The following is a 16,024-nucleotide window of genomic DNA, read 5'->3' on the forward strand; positions in this document are numbered from 1 at the left end:
TCTAAGTTAAAGAAGTGATGTTTTCTTCTTGCTCTCTGTATGCTCGTCATTAGCCTCTTTTTAGCCAAACTAAAAAGGCAGATTTATTACTACAAGAGTTCACTGGCTGTATCACTTCCCATTCAGCTTGATATGCTTAACAGTATTTTTTCCTCTGTGAAAAATGATCCTTTGACAACTTAAAGCTTTCAAAATTTGGGTTTTTTCCAAGCTAGATTTCTCCAAAATCTAGCTATTGCCCTGAAAAAATAGCTTGAAAACAGTAATTTAATCTGAAAGCTTAATAATGAAGTTTTACAGCACGGCATAAGGCAAGCTACACCACAGTACACCTGCATCTTCCCCCACTCCCGCATACAGGGTTTACTGACCTGTGTGTCAGTACTAGTGACAGTGAAGCAGTATGGTGAATTGCCACAGGTCAACAAGACAGCTAAAAAACAAAGTTAAAAATAACTATTTTTCCTCACCCAATCTCACAGAGATTACATTTAGAAGAAACACGATCCTGATGCTAACATAAGGAAGATTAAAGGAATACTGTGGCAGTATTGTTTGAAATAAGCTTACATCAGGCTTAAAACCATGCTAAGATCATGATTCATCTTGCCTAACTTAGTCAGAAAGTTAAGACATATGTGAATGATAAAGCTCAGAGAGACACCTCCCTACACTAAAAACAGGTGTCAGGGTATATACGCATAAGTCTTTCCTCTGGCAACAAACATTTTAGTCCCAGTTGCTTCCTCCCATCCCAGACTTGAGTTTGCTATCCTTCACTCACTGTCCGGCAGCTTGGTTTTGGCTGTGCTATGGAGACTAATTTTATCATACATGCTTCTCTTTCCACGGCAAGAGATAAACATCTATTAATTTTAACCCTGATGCAGTTTTAGACTAGCTTACTTTTGCTTTTAGCCTTGACTCAGCTCAGTTCTCTGATCCAGTTTGGTCTGTAGTCACTTAAAATTTGTGCTACAATGAGGAGAACAAAATAGAAAAATTAATATATTTTTCCATAAAGTTCTAGCCATATACCATTAGAAGAAAAAAGTACTTCAAACTACACTGTTTCTTACTTTATACACACTGGTCACACAAGGGAGCAGGGTTCAGCAGCCCTCTCAATGCAGTTTGTGTTCCAGTTCGCAACTCCATGTTCACCTTCAAATTCCAACCAAACATGTTGGGAGTCCCCTGCCTGCACACCAGGTTGTCCACTCATCTCAGCTTTACACAGACTGCTATCATTCTCATCTCATTTATGCATGTTCTTGGCAGTTTACTCTCAAACCTATTTCTGTAAAAAAGCCTATGGTCATTTTGTCTTGTGATTCAATGCAAACGATAATCCTCAATGCTAAACCAACTTCACTCTAGAGACTGAGCCTTACACTGCTCGGTCTCATTTTGCAGAACTAAAGTGACCTGAGTTTCTGGGACTGACATATTCCAGCAAGTAGCAATTCCATAAGCAAATCAAAAGAGATTCAGTGAGGTTTAGAGCAGTCAGGAGTCCAGGATCCTTTTTCATGTTATATGAATGAAGCCTAAAGAAATGAAGCCTAAGACAGACAAAAAATTTGCCCAAGAACTTGCAGAAGGAAGGAAGAATATGATGAAGTTAGAATTAGAGTTCCACAGCCTAGTAATATGTTTAATTTCTTATTTGCTATAAGCATGTAAAAACAGCTCTAAGGATTAAAACCTTTTGTATATTTCATTTAACTATGTCATTGTGCTCCTTCTGTTTAGAAGTTCATAGTGCAGACACTGCTACTGTAAGTTAAGATAAAACAAATGGTGACTCTAACTTCCCTCATCTGTCTACCGACAACAGCATCAGGCAAACCCCTTCCTGGTTTGGCAGCTATGAACTACAAATAGAAAGCTCAGAAGAGTTACTTTATTTGGGTGGGTTTTGGTTTTGTTTGGTTTTTTTTTTCTTTTTTAAAATCACTCAGTATCAAATTCTACTGTACCTTTAGAGCAGTAACTCACCAGTAATGTGGTCCATGTTGAGAGCAAAGATCAACAGCAAAATTCTAAAGTATCCCTGGCTACTAAGTGTCAGGGATAAGGATATAGGTTCATTTTACAACCCAATGTTGGAAAATTCACCTTATTAGCAAACTAGAATTCACGTCTATTTTGTTACTGAAATACTGTTTGTATGGTCACTTCCAATTTTGAGGTAAAAAAACACAAAAGATTGTTAGTTGTTTGCTACTTGAAGCTAATTTCTCCCCTTATTTTAAGTCTCAAGACAGCAGAGTAAGAAGTAGTTGAGCTGGTTACTCTTAATTGCATGATAGCTAGGGAAAGAAGCACCCCACCCAGTTTGAGTGAAATTGTTGTGGTAAGGGCCATCACCAGATAGTCTTGAAAGTCTTACTAAAGCTTAAAGAAGTCTTTCAAAAACTTTTGGTAGTGGCACAACTACCAGTAACTCTTTACCCCTTTAATTTAACCAAGCCATATTTGAACAGCCAAAATGAACCCCAAGAGAAAGCCGCTGCATGGAATTCTATGTTCAAGCCTCAGTATTTCAGCAGGCATGTAAACTTTGCATCATCTACATAAACCTATTTGGGATAGTGTGTTGTTTCTCATGTAGGAGACGACAGTAGGTAGTGGCATCCAAGAAGTTTCCACCCAAAACTATGAAATACATTCCATACACACCATTTCACACACTAAAATTAAAAACACGTTTAACTAAAAGCATGTGTAAACAGTCACCACATACAAGTCATATTACATGTTCACATACAAATTAGCATGTAATAAACAAGCAAAACATGGGAAAACTTTCAAATGGTCAAAAACCGATTTTCAGCATCACTTATCTGCACGATACCTAACCATTATAGCACACACTTGCCAAATCTCCTCACTTCCAGTGATATATATGCTGCACTAACAGATCTCTTACCCAAGTTCTACAACCCTGATTTTGGAAATACCAGGATTCACCTGATCTGCAGTTTGGTATAGCTGACCTACAGACAAATTATGCAGTCCTGCTGAGAACTGGAAGACGCTATGGCAAATGCATTATTGCTGTAGAAGCACCTCCAAACATGGCTGCATATGCTTGCTTTTTTGTACAGTCACATAGAGCTTCAGCATCAAAAGAGTTCCAGTTAGGCTGTTAGAGTTTAATTATTTATTCAGAAATGCCCTGGGGTGGGTGTGGAATGGAAGAAGGAAGAGGTAGTTACCTCCCCTGCAAAGCCATGAGCACAAGAGACCTTCACATATTACACGCATGGCCATCAGTAACTTGCTTTATTTGCTGACAAAACTTCTATCAAAGGCTTTAGAAGTCGGATCCTCTAACAGTTTCCTGTGGCTGATCAGTGAAAATACTTTTTTGCCTCCTTCACCTGCCCTGCTAATTCACAAAAGGTAAAAAGTACAGATTATAAAATGGAAAAAAAGCAAGATTCTTCATAAGAATCTACCCCATGAAAGGCAACTTCTACATTTTGTGGTAAGAGAAGAAGTGCAAAAATATTAGTCACTGGCTGTGGGTTGTTGTCAAACAGCCTCCATTTTATGAATTATGTCAAATCAAGTATCCCAGTCATTAATATATCCAGTTTGTCACATAGTTGCAGCTTTCTTGGAAAATACTCCGATCGTGGGTTAAATCGGTAATCCTGTTCTTTACCAGTATATTCTGTTGTTCCAACTGTTTTCAGGAGACAAGCTGGTAAAATCCTCGTAGTGCATAAGCATTTTGATTGTATACAGCCAATGGACCACACTTGGGACTCACTACCTGCAAAGGAGTCATGACTGCCTAAACATCATTTTAATGGGGAAAAGCTGACAGTCAGTTACACCTGAGGCAATTCTAACATTTGTCTACAGAAAACAGCCCTTGTCAGGACAGGCCATCAGTTCAACACCAAAAGTAACAAACAGAGCTAAGACAGACATCCACTTAATTCTTAAGTTCTGCAATAGCTTTTCATCCTTCCATGTTTACAACAAAACAAGTTTCATTCACTCAATGCAACTGAGCTTAGGAAAAATCCACTCAAACATGAAAAATATCAGCAAGCTCAGCCTTGTTACTGAGCTGCAGAGTCAACAGCTGGAGCAAGTATTCTGTCAGCTTCTTGTCTGGCAATGCCCCAACAAATTCTGATTTGGACAATTGCAAAAACAATATCATATCCCTCTGATCCTGTAAAAGTTGAAGGATATTTTATATGTATAGATGCCAAACTGTTTCAGGCTTTCTAGCATACAAAGTACTATAGTCAACAGTTGTAGACCATCTACTATTAGTAGCATTAGTGATTATAAAGATACAGGAAATATGTTAAAATGGAGGAAAGGCTAGTGAAATTTCTCTTCCAAGGCAAAAATAAATAAATCATAACTCTTCAATGTCTGAATTGTTGGGTCAAAAAACTTAGGTGCAGGGAGAACTGACATCTAGTCTCTTAAATCATGCATACAACTGAAATAAGCTTTAACATAAACTTGCACCATATTGGCTTTTCTACAGAAACAGTACCTATTTGCATAAATTTATTACCAGCCACGAGCAGGTAAAGTAGCTGCTACCAGGGCAGCAAATACATTTTAAGCTCAAACCTGTGATCTCCACTGCAGAAGTGGTAAAAAACCTATCAGTTTGTTTACAGCTTCCTTTAAGAGGCTGGAGCTTAAGACCTGGCAATCCAGTAGCAGTGGACCATTTGTGGAAAACCTCTCATCTTAACTAGCTAGTCTCAGCAGGTGGCTTAGATATTTTCATTCTATCTTAAACGTTGGCATCTGCTCCAGAAATTGGCATTATATCAGCAGACTAGCATCAAGTGTAACTATTAGCTACAGTCAGAATGAGATTTCTGTTCCCCTCTCTGCAAACACTTGGGTTTTGTTCTTTAAAAAAAAGCATTTTGTGTGCCTGATGTAAAACTATTATGTAAAAATGGATACCAGGTGTTCCCTCTGTGGTGTTAAAAGGTTTACAAATGATGTTAAATCAGAAGATAGATGCTAATTGGAAAGCTGGCCTGCCAGAGACCTCTAATTGTTACACAATCTCCTTCTGTGACTATAGGTGTAAAAACAACTGCCTCACTTAAACTTCTAAAAATTCATTTTACCTCAGAAATGGGAATGTTATCTTCATGAGTGGAAGATTCAGCACACTACAACACAACCACACATGAACACCTACAGGCTCTGTATTCATTGCTGTCTTGAACATGCCACAAGCATGTATGAAGAATTTTGGTAACAGAGGAGTGCAAAAGTCATCAAGAGGCACTAATGTCTAAGCTTAATTCACTCAGAAGGAAAGCCAATCTTGTGAGGCACCGCTGAAGTTGAAGAAATATTTCTCATACAGCTGACATAAATAGCATGTGTAAGCAGCATTTAGTATCATTAACAGGTGGTCATGGAACTAGCAGTTCTCCATTTCCACACTGAGATGTGACGCATGCAACTACAGGAATCACCAAGTAGTAACAGCAGATAAAGGCATGATGCATTAAAAGCATCAGAAAATACGGCAGCACTCGGTTCTGGCACTGACATTCAGAGGATCAATTCAAGATTTAGGGCAGCTTTTTTTTTTTTCTTCCTTTTTTAAAATCATCACATTCAGCAGAAATTTATTTGACATCAAAAAGTCTAGTTTTAAAGTTAGAACTCAACTGTTCTACAAAGTGATGTGGCCTCCAAGTAGCAAAAAATACCTATTTTCCTAGTTTAGCTAACACTGAGTTACATGGGTATAAGCATGTCACTGCACACAGAAGTACTTTATTCCGTTATCATTTTCTTTCCAACTTCAGATATGTTTTCCTCACACAGCCTAGGTAATGATGCTGCTTATATTCCAGCTCTGACAGGTAGGGATGTCACCAGCTGTTGGCTAAAACACTCTGCTCAGCTATCAGCAAGTAATAAGCCTTTCAGTTCACATCTTTAAGTCACCAGTACGTTTGACATGGTGATAGTTTCTCTCCCTCCAAACTTTCAGGTAAACTGATGAGCAAGAGGGACACGATGCCTCTTCAAGTGCTGCATGTCCCCTTCACTATATTCCATAGGTATTAAATTACCTAAGAAAGGTCTTTCTTATAAGCAACATCAGGACAAGATAGACTGAAGTTCTACTGAGTTTTATACACAGTTATCTACTAAAAAATTCAGTTCCCCAAAGTAACAGAGAACATTTCAGCAGTTGTGTATTGTTTTGTCTTCCTTTTGAGTGATCAGTCTTTCCAGAAAGTCCTATCTTGCTCAGTTTTATCCATTTTCAGTAGTAAATGCAACCACTGAGAAACAGCCTGTTCCACCACTTTCCAGAGCCACCCACTTCACTACTGGTTGTCTATTTAAAGATTGTCATGAAACTTGATTTGCTACACTCCAATGACCACCCCTTCCAAAATACAGGGGATTACCTACACAGATTACTTACATGACTCTGTGCAAAAAGCCACTGCCTTAGAATTCCTAGAACCTATGGGAGACCCAGTCACTCCAACCCATCTCAGAGCAGATGTTGAGCCACATGTTATCACACCATCCACCACCATTACTTATTTTTTTTTATTTTTAAGAGACCATCTTTAATAGCACTAAACCTCTTAAGGAGAATCTGCCATTTGTTTAACAAGTTACAGAAACTGCATGGATATGAGAAATTTTAAGAGTGTAGTAGAAGTATAGAAAAATAGACTGGCTTCCATTTCTGCTTGATTTTAGCATTCTAATTTTACATCCTATTGGTGAACTATTCTGTCTGAAAGCCAACATGACAGCAGTATAGGAGGTTATAAACTGCAATGGCAATGAAGCTTAGGAACTGAAATGAGAAAAATTTTTCAAGTTATTCTACAAAAGCTCTAAGTGGTCTAATTTCAACATGAAATTTTATCAATGATTATGTAGATGATGAATGGCTATTCTTCGAAATCCACCTAACCCACAAGGACAACTTGAAATTAACATTAACATGAAGTATCAGGTAAAGAATGTCTATGTTCTATACCAGTATTTATCAGCACTTTTTTTTTTTAAGGTATTTTCAAAAAGGTCTCCTTAAAATCATGAAGTTGAAGTGAAATACCCTTTAAAAAGGAACCTCAGATAAAACACTTTATATGAAATTGAGCAAAGACAGACATCAGATTTTAGTTTTATACTCCTACTAAGTCTGTTTTGCCAACAGAATTTTGTCTGTAATATAATGTGTAGTTTAACATATAGTATTCTACAACTGCCATTTACCCAAAAAGTGCAAGTCTGGTTAAAAATAAAACATTGTTGTTCACTGTCTGCACTGTAAATTTATAGACAGCAGCATGCTAAAACAGAAAAAAACCTACAGATTAGACAAGCTGTTTTCTAAAGTACTTAGTTGCTTTTTACCTCCACACTACATTGAGATGTTTTCTAGCTCAACATAAAAAAAGCCCTGTAGAAGTGCAAGGGAGCCAACTATCATTCGATGAAAGACAGATCAAGTTAAGGGGCACCACACAAGGTAATAGTGTGTTTGTTTACAACAGGATGCCATGACTAGATTTAACTTGCCTCATGCCCTGAGGTGCCTAAATATTAACTGATACTGCTACTTTTAGGTAATTTAGACAGTATTTTATTTCCCTGCTGTCTCTAGTCAACAAGTTTCCTTCTGCCTCCAATTCAGCACAAAAGATTCAAAACGTGAAATCCTTTCATTCACAAGTTTACGCTGAATGGCATAAACCAGCAGGGTTAGCACCTGCATTTTGCTTTGCACAAAGGAATAAACACTGCTTATATAGCTGAGCTAAAACAAATTTTAAATAATAATATAGAAGACAGAAGGCTAACACATTTTTAGGGTCATGGGGCTCTATGGTCCTCTCTTGAAGGTCACCCGAAAGGGACACTAGTGCACTGAATTCAAAATTAAGTAGCAGGCTACATTTAGAATGATTTTAAAAGCCAGAAATAGTAAGATAATGCAATTTTCATTCAACTGCTAAACTTTCCTTAATTAAAAAAGGATAAAAAAAAAAGTCACACATACCATCACTGATATACCTTTAGTACACGAATTACAAGAGAGGGTGAGGTAAGGACAAAGTGAATGCTTTCACATACCACCAAAAGCCTTAAACTTAAGCGTGTTTGAGGAAATACAAACTTTCTCCAATAAAACAACTGTACACTTTTCCCCCTCCCAAAAGATATTCTCTTTAGACATTTGCTCTATAAGTAGTTTTCCTACAAATTATGTGTTTCAAATGCTTCCATTCTCAATTATGAACTCACTTTAAAATGGTGGATTCAACGCACTGCTGCAAAACAGCAGAGGCACATGTGCAAACCACGTAGCAATAACTGATCTCATCCAAATACTACATCCAAAATAAACATAATCTAAAGGAATTCAGGAGCATCATATATGTATGAAAGCACCTTTTAACATATTAGTTAGTAAAAGTTACAGAGTATTTCAGTGTATTTTATATGCTCAGTTTCAGTAAAAGATAAATTAAAGCCCCTGGGGAAATGTATGCAGATTATGATTATGCAGATTAAGGAAAACAATCTTTAAAAGTCTAACAGCATTAAGCGGACCAACTTTCCACAGCCTATGCCTGTGTGCAAACATTGTACTTTATCTATGCTACATGCTTCAGTAAACTCTCCTCATTTTTGCTTTACAAAAAACTACCTGCAGAATCTTCTAAAACACAGAAAAATCATCATATATGGAACAGACTATCGCAATCCTGCTAGCCGAGGAAGAATTTGCATTTATTTCCTGCAATGTGGATGGTTCTGAAAGTACAACTGACAACAATAACTTAATTGTATAAGAACTGAAAGACAAACCTGGACCTGCTGAAAAGCTTTCAGTCTCTTCTTGAATCTAGAAGGTAAAACAAAATCACATCCTCGAGCTAGCAATGCCAACTCCTTTCTTAGATCAGGATCTTGCCGCAAAGAAATTTCCTTTATCCTCATGCTTTCGGATTTCATATAATGTCTCCGTGTGCCAGTCCAGGCACTTGAGTCCCAGTAAATAGCAGAGCTGTTGTATTATCACACAGTGCCACTTAAAGCAGCAGCTGCGCCCGAGTTCTGTGATATTATAAGAGAGTCAGCTCAACTTCGCCTGCTCCATACATTAAAGGGAACTTGGCTGGAATCACAAAAACAGATTGGAAAGTCACTTTGGGGGCCTGCCTTTTTGTACACGCATGCCAAAGTCTAAATGGGACAGTACGGAAAAAACCAAACCTGTTTGGAGGAGCATCTATAAAAGCAGCTTCCAATTTTAAAAAAGCAAGCCTTAGAGGAATGCAGGGAGGCCAGCCATGGTCATTTTGTAGCTTCCTCCTCCTCCCATCCCCCTCAGCTTTTCCTTCTGTCACAAAACACTCACTGTCTAGCTTCAATGAAGTACCTCACTGAAGGATAAGGCTTATTACACAGCAATTAAATTCCTTTTAAACTCTTCAGTACTTTAGAAGGAACGCTATTACACTGGGAACATGAAGACAACAGACAGAAAAAGCTGCAGACAGACTCTCAGAGTGGCTCACATAGTTTCAAGAAACAGATTTTTGTTGTCCATGTTCATCTAGATTTAAATTCCTGTATCGCAAGAATCTAATCATTCAAATGAAGGCAGGAAGCAGTAGCAGAAATGAGGCAAATGTTACCACAATGAAATGCTGCTTTAAATCATGTTTTAGAGAAAGCTACATTAGAAATATCAATGATGTAACAAAATCTGAAAAAAGTTGACAGGATACTTTTTTTTTTCTTTTAAATAAGAGTTTTATAAACTTTAACATCCACATACTAGATTGCATACCAGTGACATTTCAGTAGCACTAGAGTCAGCCACCACTCTATTTTCAGTTTATTGAATCCCAAATACATTTTTGGCGGGAGAGGGGGAAGGGCCATGTTTTAGTCCACAGCAATCTTCTTCCCAGAAACAGAAATCTGATAAGCTTTTGTGGAAATTAAAGTGACCTTCTGTCCTTCCTCCTTTACAGTTTTAGGTTCATTAATTGATAACTGGTAAAGTGTCATGGTTTGGTCCGACTGTTTTCATCCCTCACGCTCTAAATAAGGACACTTTGTTGATTACACAAAGATGCACACAGCCCAAGAAACACTAAAACAACTCTTTCACCACTAAGTTTGAGACTTCTCTTAGTGGGCTGCATTATTTTACCCCAACGCTATGTTATCTATAATCTTTAGCCCTATTCATCCATTCATAGCCATGCTGTCATGTAACAATATAATAAAACCCCACAGTAAATACCCTTGTAAGATTAAGAAGAAAAGGAAACTACAAAAGAGTACTAGCGAAACATGATTAGTCTTAACTGGATCCATTTTAGTTTATCACACACTGTTAGAAAGTTAATGGTTTTGTTTGTTTGTTTGTTTTCTTGTTTTGAATTTAGTTTCCAGTATTCCCCACCTGCTTCTTTATTGCAACTCGTTATGAAGATATTTATTTCTTTCGGAAGCGGGAGAACAAGAAAGGAATTGACGAGGCAAGAGTCAGACATGTTGTGGTTGGCATGACCAGACTATCAAACTGCATCGAGCAAAACTGGCTGTCACTCGCTGTCTTTTAGGAAGATCAAATCAACTAACCTTTGACAACCCTTGGGCCACAGGGAAGCCAGTGTGGAGCTGGACACACAGCACACAACAGCAGCATGTCTGCAACTTGAGATGAAGCACTGAGGTGTTAGAGTAGGAAAAGAATCCTACTCTGGCAACAGATACCCCTTCCAGACCAAGATGTTTGGGGAAGGTCAGGAAGGTTGTATTGCAAGGCAGATTGCATTTCAGGTTAGGCAAAATAAGTCTTGCCTAAAGCAAGGAAAGGTATCCTCTCACCTGAATTGCTTTCTATTTTCACACCTTTTCACCAGGTGATGCGTTCCCATTCAGTACTACATTCATGGTCATGTTTGAGGTGGCTGTAGTATGTCATTAAGATAACTGACTGACTGCCACATGGAGAGCTAACCTAAAAGACTAGAGCTCCACTTCCCCTAAACCTGCTGAAGGAGTCTCAGTAAGAAATCAATGTTCTGATCTCCATTATGGAAAGAGTTGCATATTTCCCTCCTTTTTCCAAATGGAGCTCAGAGTCTGTCACCACCTAACCAGCATATTATGTTCACTATTTTGAATTTTCTGTATTTCATCATCATAATATTACTTCACTGCCTAAGGTAGATGTTAAGTCAACCCTGTTGTTAGCCTAATATTGTTTTAGCAGTATTGTCACTAGTCTGGTTTCAAATCTAGTGGTCATGTACATACCCACATGCAGTATAACTGTCAAAAGTTCACAAGTTGCAATATATGAAGAATCTACCTGCAACTGAGTGTTTAGTTGCAATATATTGTGAGAGGTAAATACACTGGCAGCTTTTAATCACCTTCTTTTCACCATCTGAACAGAAAAGGGTTTTGCATTGCCACATTTAAGGAGATACAAGCATTTTTAAAGCAACATGGTCAAGAATCCCCTAAGATCTGTTTTAACCTTTTCAGTCATGAAATAGCCATAGGGGAAAGGGAAAGTCAGCTTCCATCCAGATGGAACCAGAAGTGTTCAGGTACAGTGTTACATTTATTCTAAATCTGAATTCCCTCCAGTGAAAGCTATGGCAAAATCCTTTCCTGGGTGAAGGGCTGGATGCCAGCCATAAAGCTGTTCAAGTATCCTGGCAGCTTATTATTAGCTAGATAAACAGAGGAGAAGATGCCTGCTCAGAGCTTCCTTCCAAAGCTAAAGATACACACTATGAATGGATCTGACTCAAGGGACTGTGGCTAAAGTGTTTACCACTTTGACATCTAAACATACACAACAGCAGTGTAATATTTATGTGGCTTTAACACAAAAGCAGTCAAGTGAGACAAAGATGAGTGATCACTAATATTTTGTGTAATGTGGAAGAAGTTACATAAAGAAGAAATTACATAAATATACCAGAAGAGAGACAAATGAAAGCACCAGTTCTTTGCTAGACTAAGAAAACAAAAGGCCCTGAAATGCTGTATTTATTTTTCCCCACAGTCTTCATACAAGATTGTGACTAGACTACCACCATTATTTAATATTATCAAGTTATTTGTAGACCAGAGTCCATACCCAGCCTTTGATCTACTGAAAGATGCTGTACCTAGATGTCCCATTATTTGCATAATAATTAGACATTTGATTGATAATTATTTGGTTTCCAACTCAGACCAAAGTTCCACAATCAGACTGAACTTCTAACAAATCTAACCCAATTTCTGCAAAACACATTGTATAATAGTAGATGCAAACAACATCACACTTGAGTAAACGTAATGTTCATTGACTAGATGCATTATTTACAGTAGCCTAGAAATCTTTAATCCTGCAGACCAGTGGTAGCCTCTGGATTATCATTGTAGCAGAAGTTCTCAAGGTATTGAATAAAAAACATAGGGAAAGATTAGAAGGCACTGTCCATCTCAGTCAAATTTGGTTTTACTGCAGTAACTACTACAACTTAGGCAGGCTTGGTAGCATCTGCAGTACGTTTCTGCTTAACGCTATATATAGCGATGTCCAGTGTTGACATAGTCTAAATAAATGAATGAAGAATGATAGTGCTTCTCTTTGGAAAGAATTACAAAACTTCTACTCAAGTCTTTAAAAAGGCCCTTGCAGGAGAAAACCTCTTTATGGCAATGGACTAAAGTCTCAGTTGTTCAAGTGTGTTATTTTACATTATTATGAGCAATAAACAAAAACATTGCCTTCTCAGGAGACTACAGTACATAGCAAGATTTACTGACCTTGAATTTTAGTAGAGCAGGTACTGTAAATATGAAATGTCTAGAGAAGTGGAAAATACAGGAATAAAAGGGAAGTAGCAAAGAAAATTCTGCTTTTTATCCACATAACTGCCTAAGCAATCAAGAATATTAACATCTCTTGACAAGGTGACCCACTTGGGGGTGGGGACAAAACCCTCTGATACTGATTTTTCAATATTGAATTCACAAATACTGATTTTTATTTTCATTCCCAACACCCTTGACTATCCTGAAATAAGGACACATAATGTTGAAACCTATCTATCCTTATATTGATGGATAAGAAAAGGGATATAATGGGATCTAAATAATCAGCTTTCCCAGTTCTTCAGACACATACCTAACTTGCTTCTTTCTAGTAACTTCCCTTTTCTAACCACTTTGTATGGGAAGAGAGCAAGAGGACAATGCACTTGTGAGCTAAACAAAGTATTACTGTCCATCCCTAACTCTCCTTTGGATGAGTCGCCCCTTTGCAGCAGTACACTGACAAAACCCAAGGGAGACAAAGTCTACAATGTCTGGATCACAGAAGGAATCAAGTAATCATGCTCATACCCAGCTATCAGCTACCCAAATTGATTGCTTTAAAGTTACCGATGGTGTTTTGAGTATGGTGTGCTACACTGATGAACTGATAGATGATGTCACTGAGTAGTTAAGAAATCTACCTTCACAGGGAGAAACTGATCCTTTGGCCTTGGAATGAAGTTCACGTGAATCTAGGTCTAGATGCATTTTTTTTTTTGAGGATGCAATGCCTCTCCCATAGAACATGCAGATAATTGAAAAAACACAGAAGTCTTGCATGTGCCTGCCTTCTCTAATGATTATTTAATTTTTCCAGTAGTCTTGGATTAGACAGAGCAACGCCTGCAGGTTCTTTCCTTAGTTGCTGGGAGAATCAGGAATTTTCAGGAGGTGAGACAGTGAATAAAAAGACACCAGTTAGATGGGAGATATATGGTCACGCTGGTAGCCCAGGCAGGATGGGCTGATCAGTTTCTCTGCGCATTACCAAAAGAATGCCATGTATGTACACTACGCCATGGGCTGTTATCAGATTATAAGCAAGAAAAGATGCATGTCACCTTGCTATGATTACACTGCCTGGACTCCAAAGACATAGCATGGTCCTTTTTAGATTGCTAACTGCATCTGGCAGACTAACTTCAGCAAGCGTCAACACTAGATATGATAAAACAGAAGCCTGACAGTTAATGGATGGTTTATATATTCCTTTCAGAACAATTCTCATTCTTAGAAAAGCTAAGGGAATTCTCATTCTTAGGAAATGCCATCTTAGGAAAACATCAGTATACATTTTATTTATCTGTGTATAACAAACAGAGTTTTAATGGAAAAAGGTTGTTGGAATGGTGATCTACAGCTGGAACCTATTTACTATTCATGATCTTCAGATGACTATTCATCAGATCATGAAAACCAGGTACACTCAAATTTATGCTGTTGAGGTGGCTATTAAACAGAGAAAGCAAAATATCTAGGATGGATTATAAAAGTAAAAGTCACACTTGCTCTCATAAGATGCTGGGTTTTTACATTTTGGATGAACCATGATGCTACAGAGGCTATCCACAGAAGAAGCTATGGTTCACAACACACATATTTGTAATTTTACCAAGGTAAGCCTCTGAATAGCAGAATAAGTTGAAAGGACGAATCAGTTCAGGCTGATGCAGAATACCACTGAGATTTTCCTACAGGAGAGAGCAGCTTTTATAATGGAGTCTAATGTTATGCGTTATGTAACTTCTCAAAGTAACACAGGCCATTCTGGATATTTAGTAATTTTGAGATTGTTATTATTTACCTTGTGTCACATTAATTTAGAAGTTGACAGAGTAATCTGGTATAAAGAACAGGAATGACAATGTTTTATAACTGTCCAACAACTTATTTAAACATTGCACCATCTGTTCAGTACTTCATCATTTTGACATGAACTGAATTTTCAATTAATCCTTTCAAAAACACATTTATATCTTGGAATTTCATAGTTTCCAAAACTAGAACGATTGGTGCATGAAAGTACAACCACTACTTTAATTCCAGCATCACAGGCTAACATGACATGTAATTTAGTCCCTGAAATCACAAGACAATAATTTTGAGTCAGTGACAGCTGCAGGACAGCTTCTTGCTTATGCTTTCGCTTGAGATTTCCCTTCCCAAAGATCTTAAAGCAAAACCAACAAATTGGGAAGCTTAAGATACAGATTGTGTTCTACAAGTCAGTCAGTAGGATTGTAAATTGTAATTTACCCACCAACAATGGGATTTCTGGTGGAATTCCTATAGAGGCTTACTCTTGAACTAACACTACTGTGTTGATCTTGAATCAGTATGAAATCATTGCTGATATAGGAAATGGAGAGGCAACAGAAACTATATTGGTTTCTACAGAGCTAAATGAAGAGTCATGCACATCCAAACTTGCAAGCAGGGTACAGCAGTAAAAGACAAAGCAAAGAAAGAAGGCAGAGCAAAAAAGCTAGTCACTGGTAACCAAATGAACTTTAGCTTCCAGTATGATAGCCATTACACATGAAGAAATAAGACTTAAGTAATAAGACAACTTCAGAGGTATAACAACACAAATACTTTGCCAGAACAGTAACAGTACTCTTGACTAGCAATTTCCTCCATTTTCCATCACTGGAAGTCTTGATATGAAGTCCAAATACGTTTAAAGCATTCTAGAAGATCTTTCTAAAATACTAAGCTTAATTTTTTTACTTGATAAATAAGCAAGTAGTCAAAATTTAGGAGGTATTCTTTAGTGTGTTAACAGCAAGTGAGAACTAAATTGGTGATCTCTTGTGTAAAATCCTAAATTACAACAGAAGACTTTTAATAAGTATTTGCTGTAAATGATGACTGTTCTTGAAGAGTAGTAGTAGATGGAAGACAAATCTAGCCCATTAAGTGCTTTCAACATTACTTAATTTCAGATAGTTTGCTTTATTTCTTAGTCAATGAATTGTGCCACAATGATGAAGATTATTTACAATATATCAGTGATGATCATATCTAGTAGAAATGTTCACAAAATCTGAATATTAACTGTTTACCAATACAAATCTAGTTTCTAAAGGCATAAAAACATTTAGAAACTCCTCTG

The 16,024-nt window shown here is 37.5% G+C and overlaps 1 protein-coding gene across 4 annotated transcripts in view; it reads right to left on the reverse strand.

The window, feature by feature from the left end:
• The window catches only part of PPP2R3B (protein phosphatase 2 regulatory subunit B''beta), a 53,367-nt gene that overhangs the window by 28,133 nt on the left and 9,210 nt on the right, over positions 1–16,024 (reverse strand). Inside the window, exons 1-2 of one of the 4 annotated variants that reach the window (XM_063340440.1) lie at positions 9,280–9,391; positions 8,872–9,181 (exon numbers count right to left, since the gene is read on the reverse strand). The exons of the other annotated variants lie outside the window; for them this stretch is intronic. Coding sequence (XP_063196510.1) covers positions 8,872–9,018 — 147 coding nt within the window. The 5' untranslated portion in view covers positions 9,019–9,181; positions 9,280–9,391. Of the gene's footprint in view, positions 1–8,871; positions 9,182–9,279; positions 9,392–16,024 lie in introns of those variants that run through there. 4 annotated transcript variants of the gene reach the window in all.

This window comes from Chroicocephalus ridibundus, chromosome 1, assembly GCF_963924245.1.
Source record: "Chroicocephalus ridibundus chromosome 1, bChrRid1.1, whole genome shotgun sequence".
NCBI classification, from domain to species: domain Eukaryota; kingdom Metazoa; phylum Chordata; class Aves; order Charadriiformes; family Laridae; genus Chroicocephalus; species Chroicocephalus ridibundus.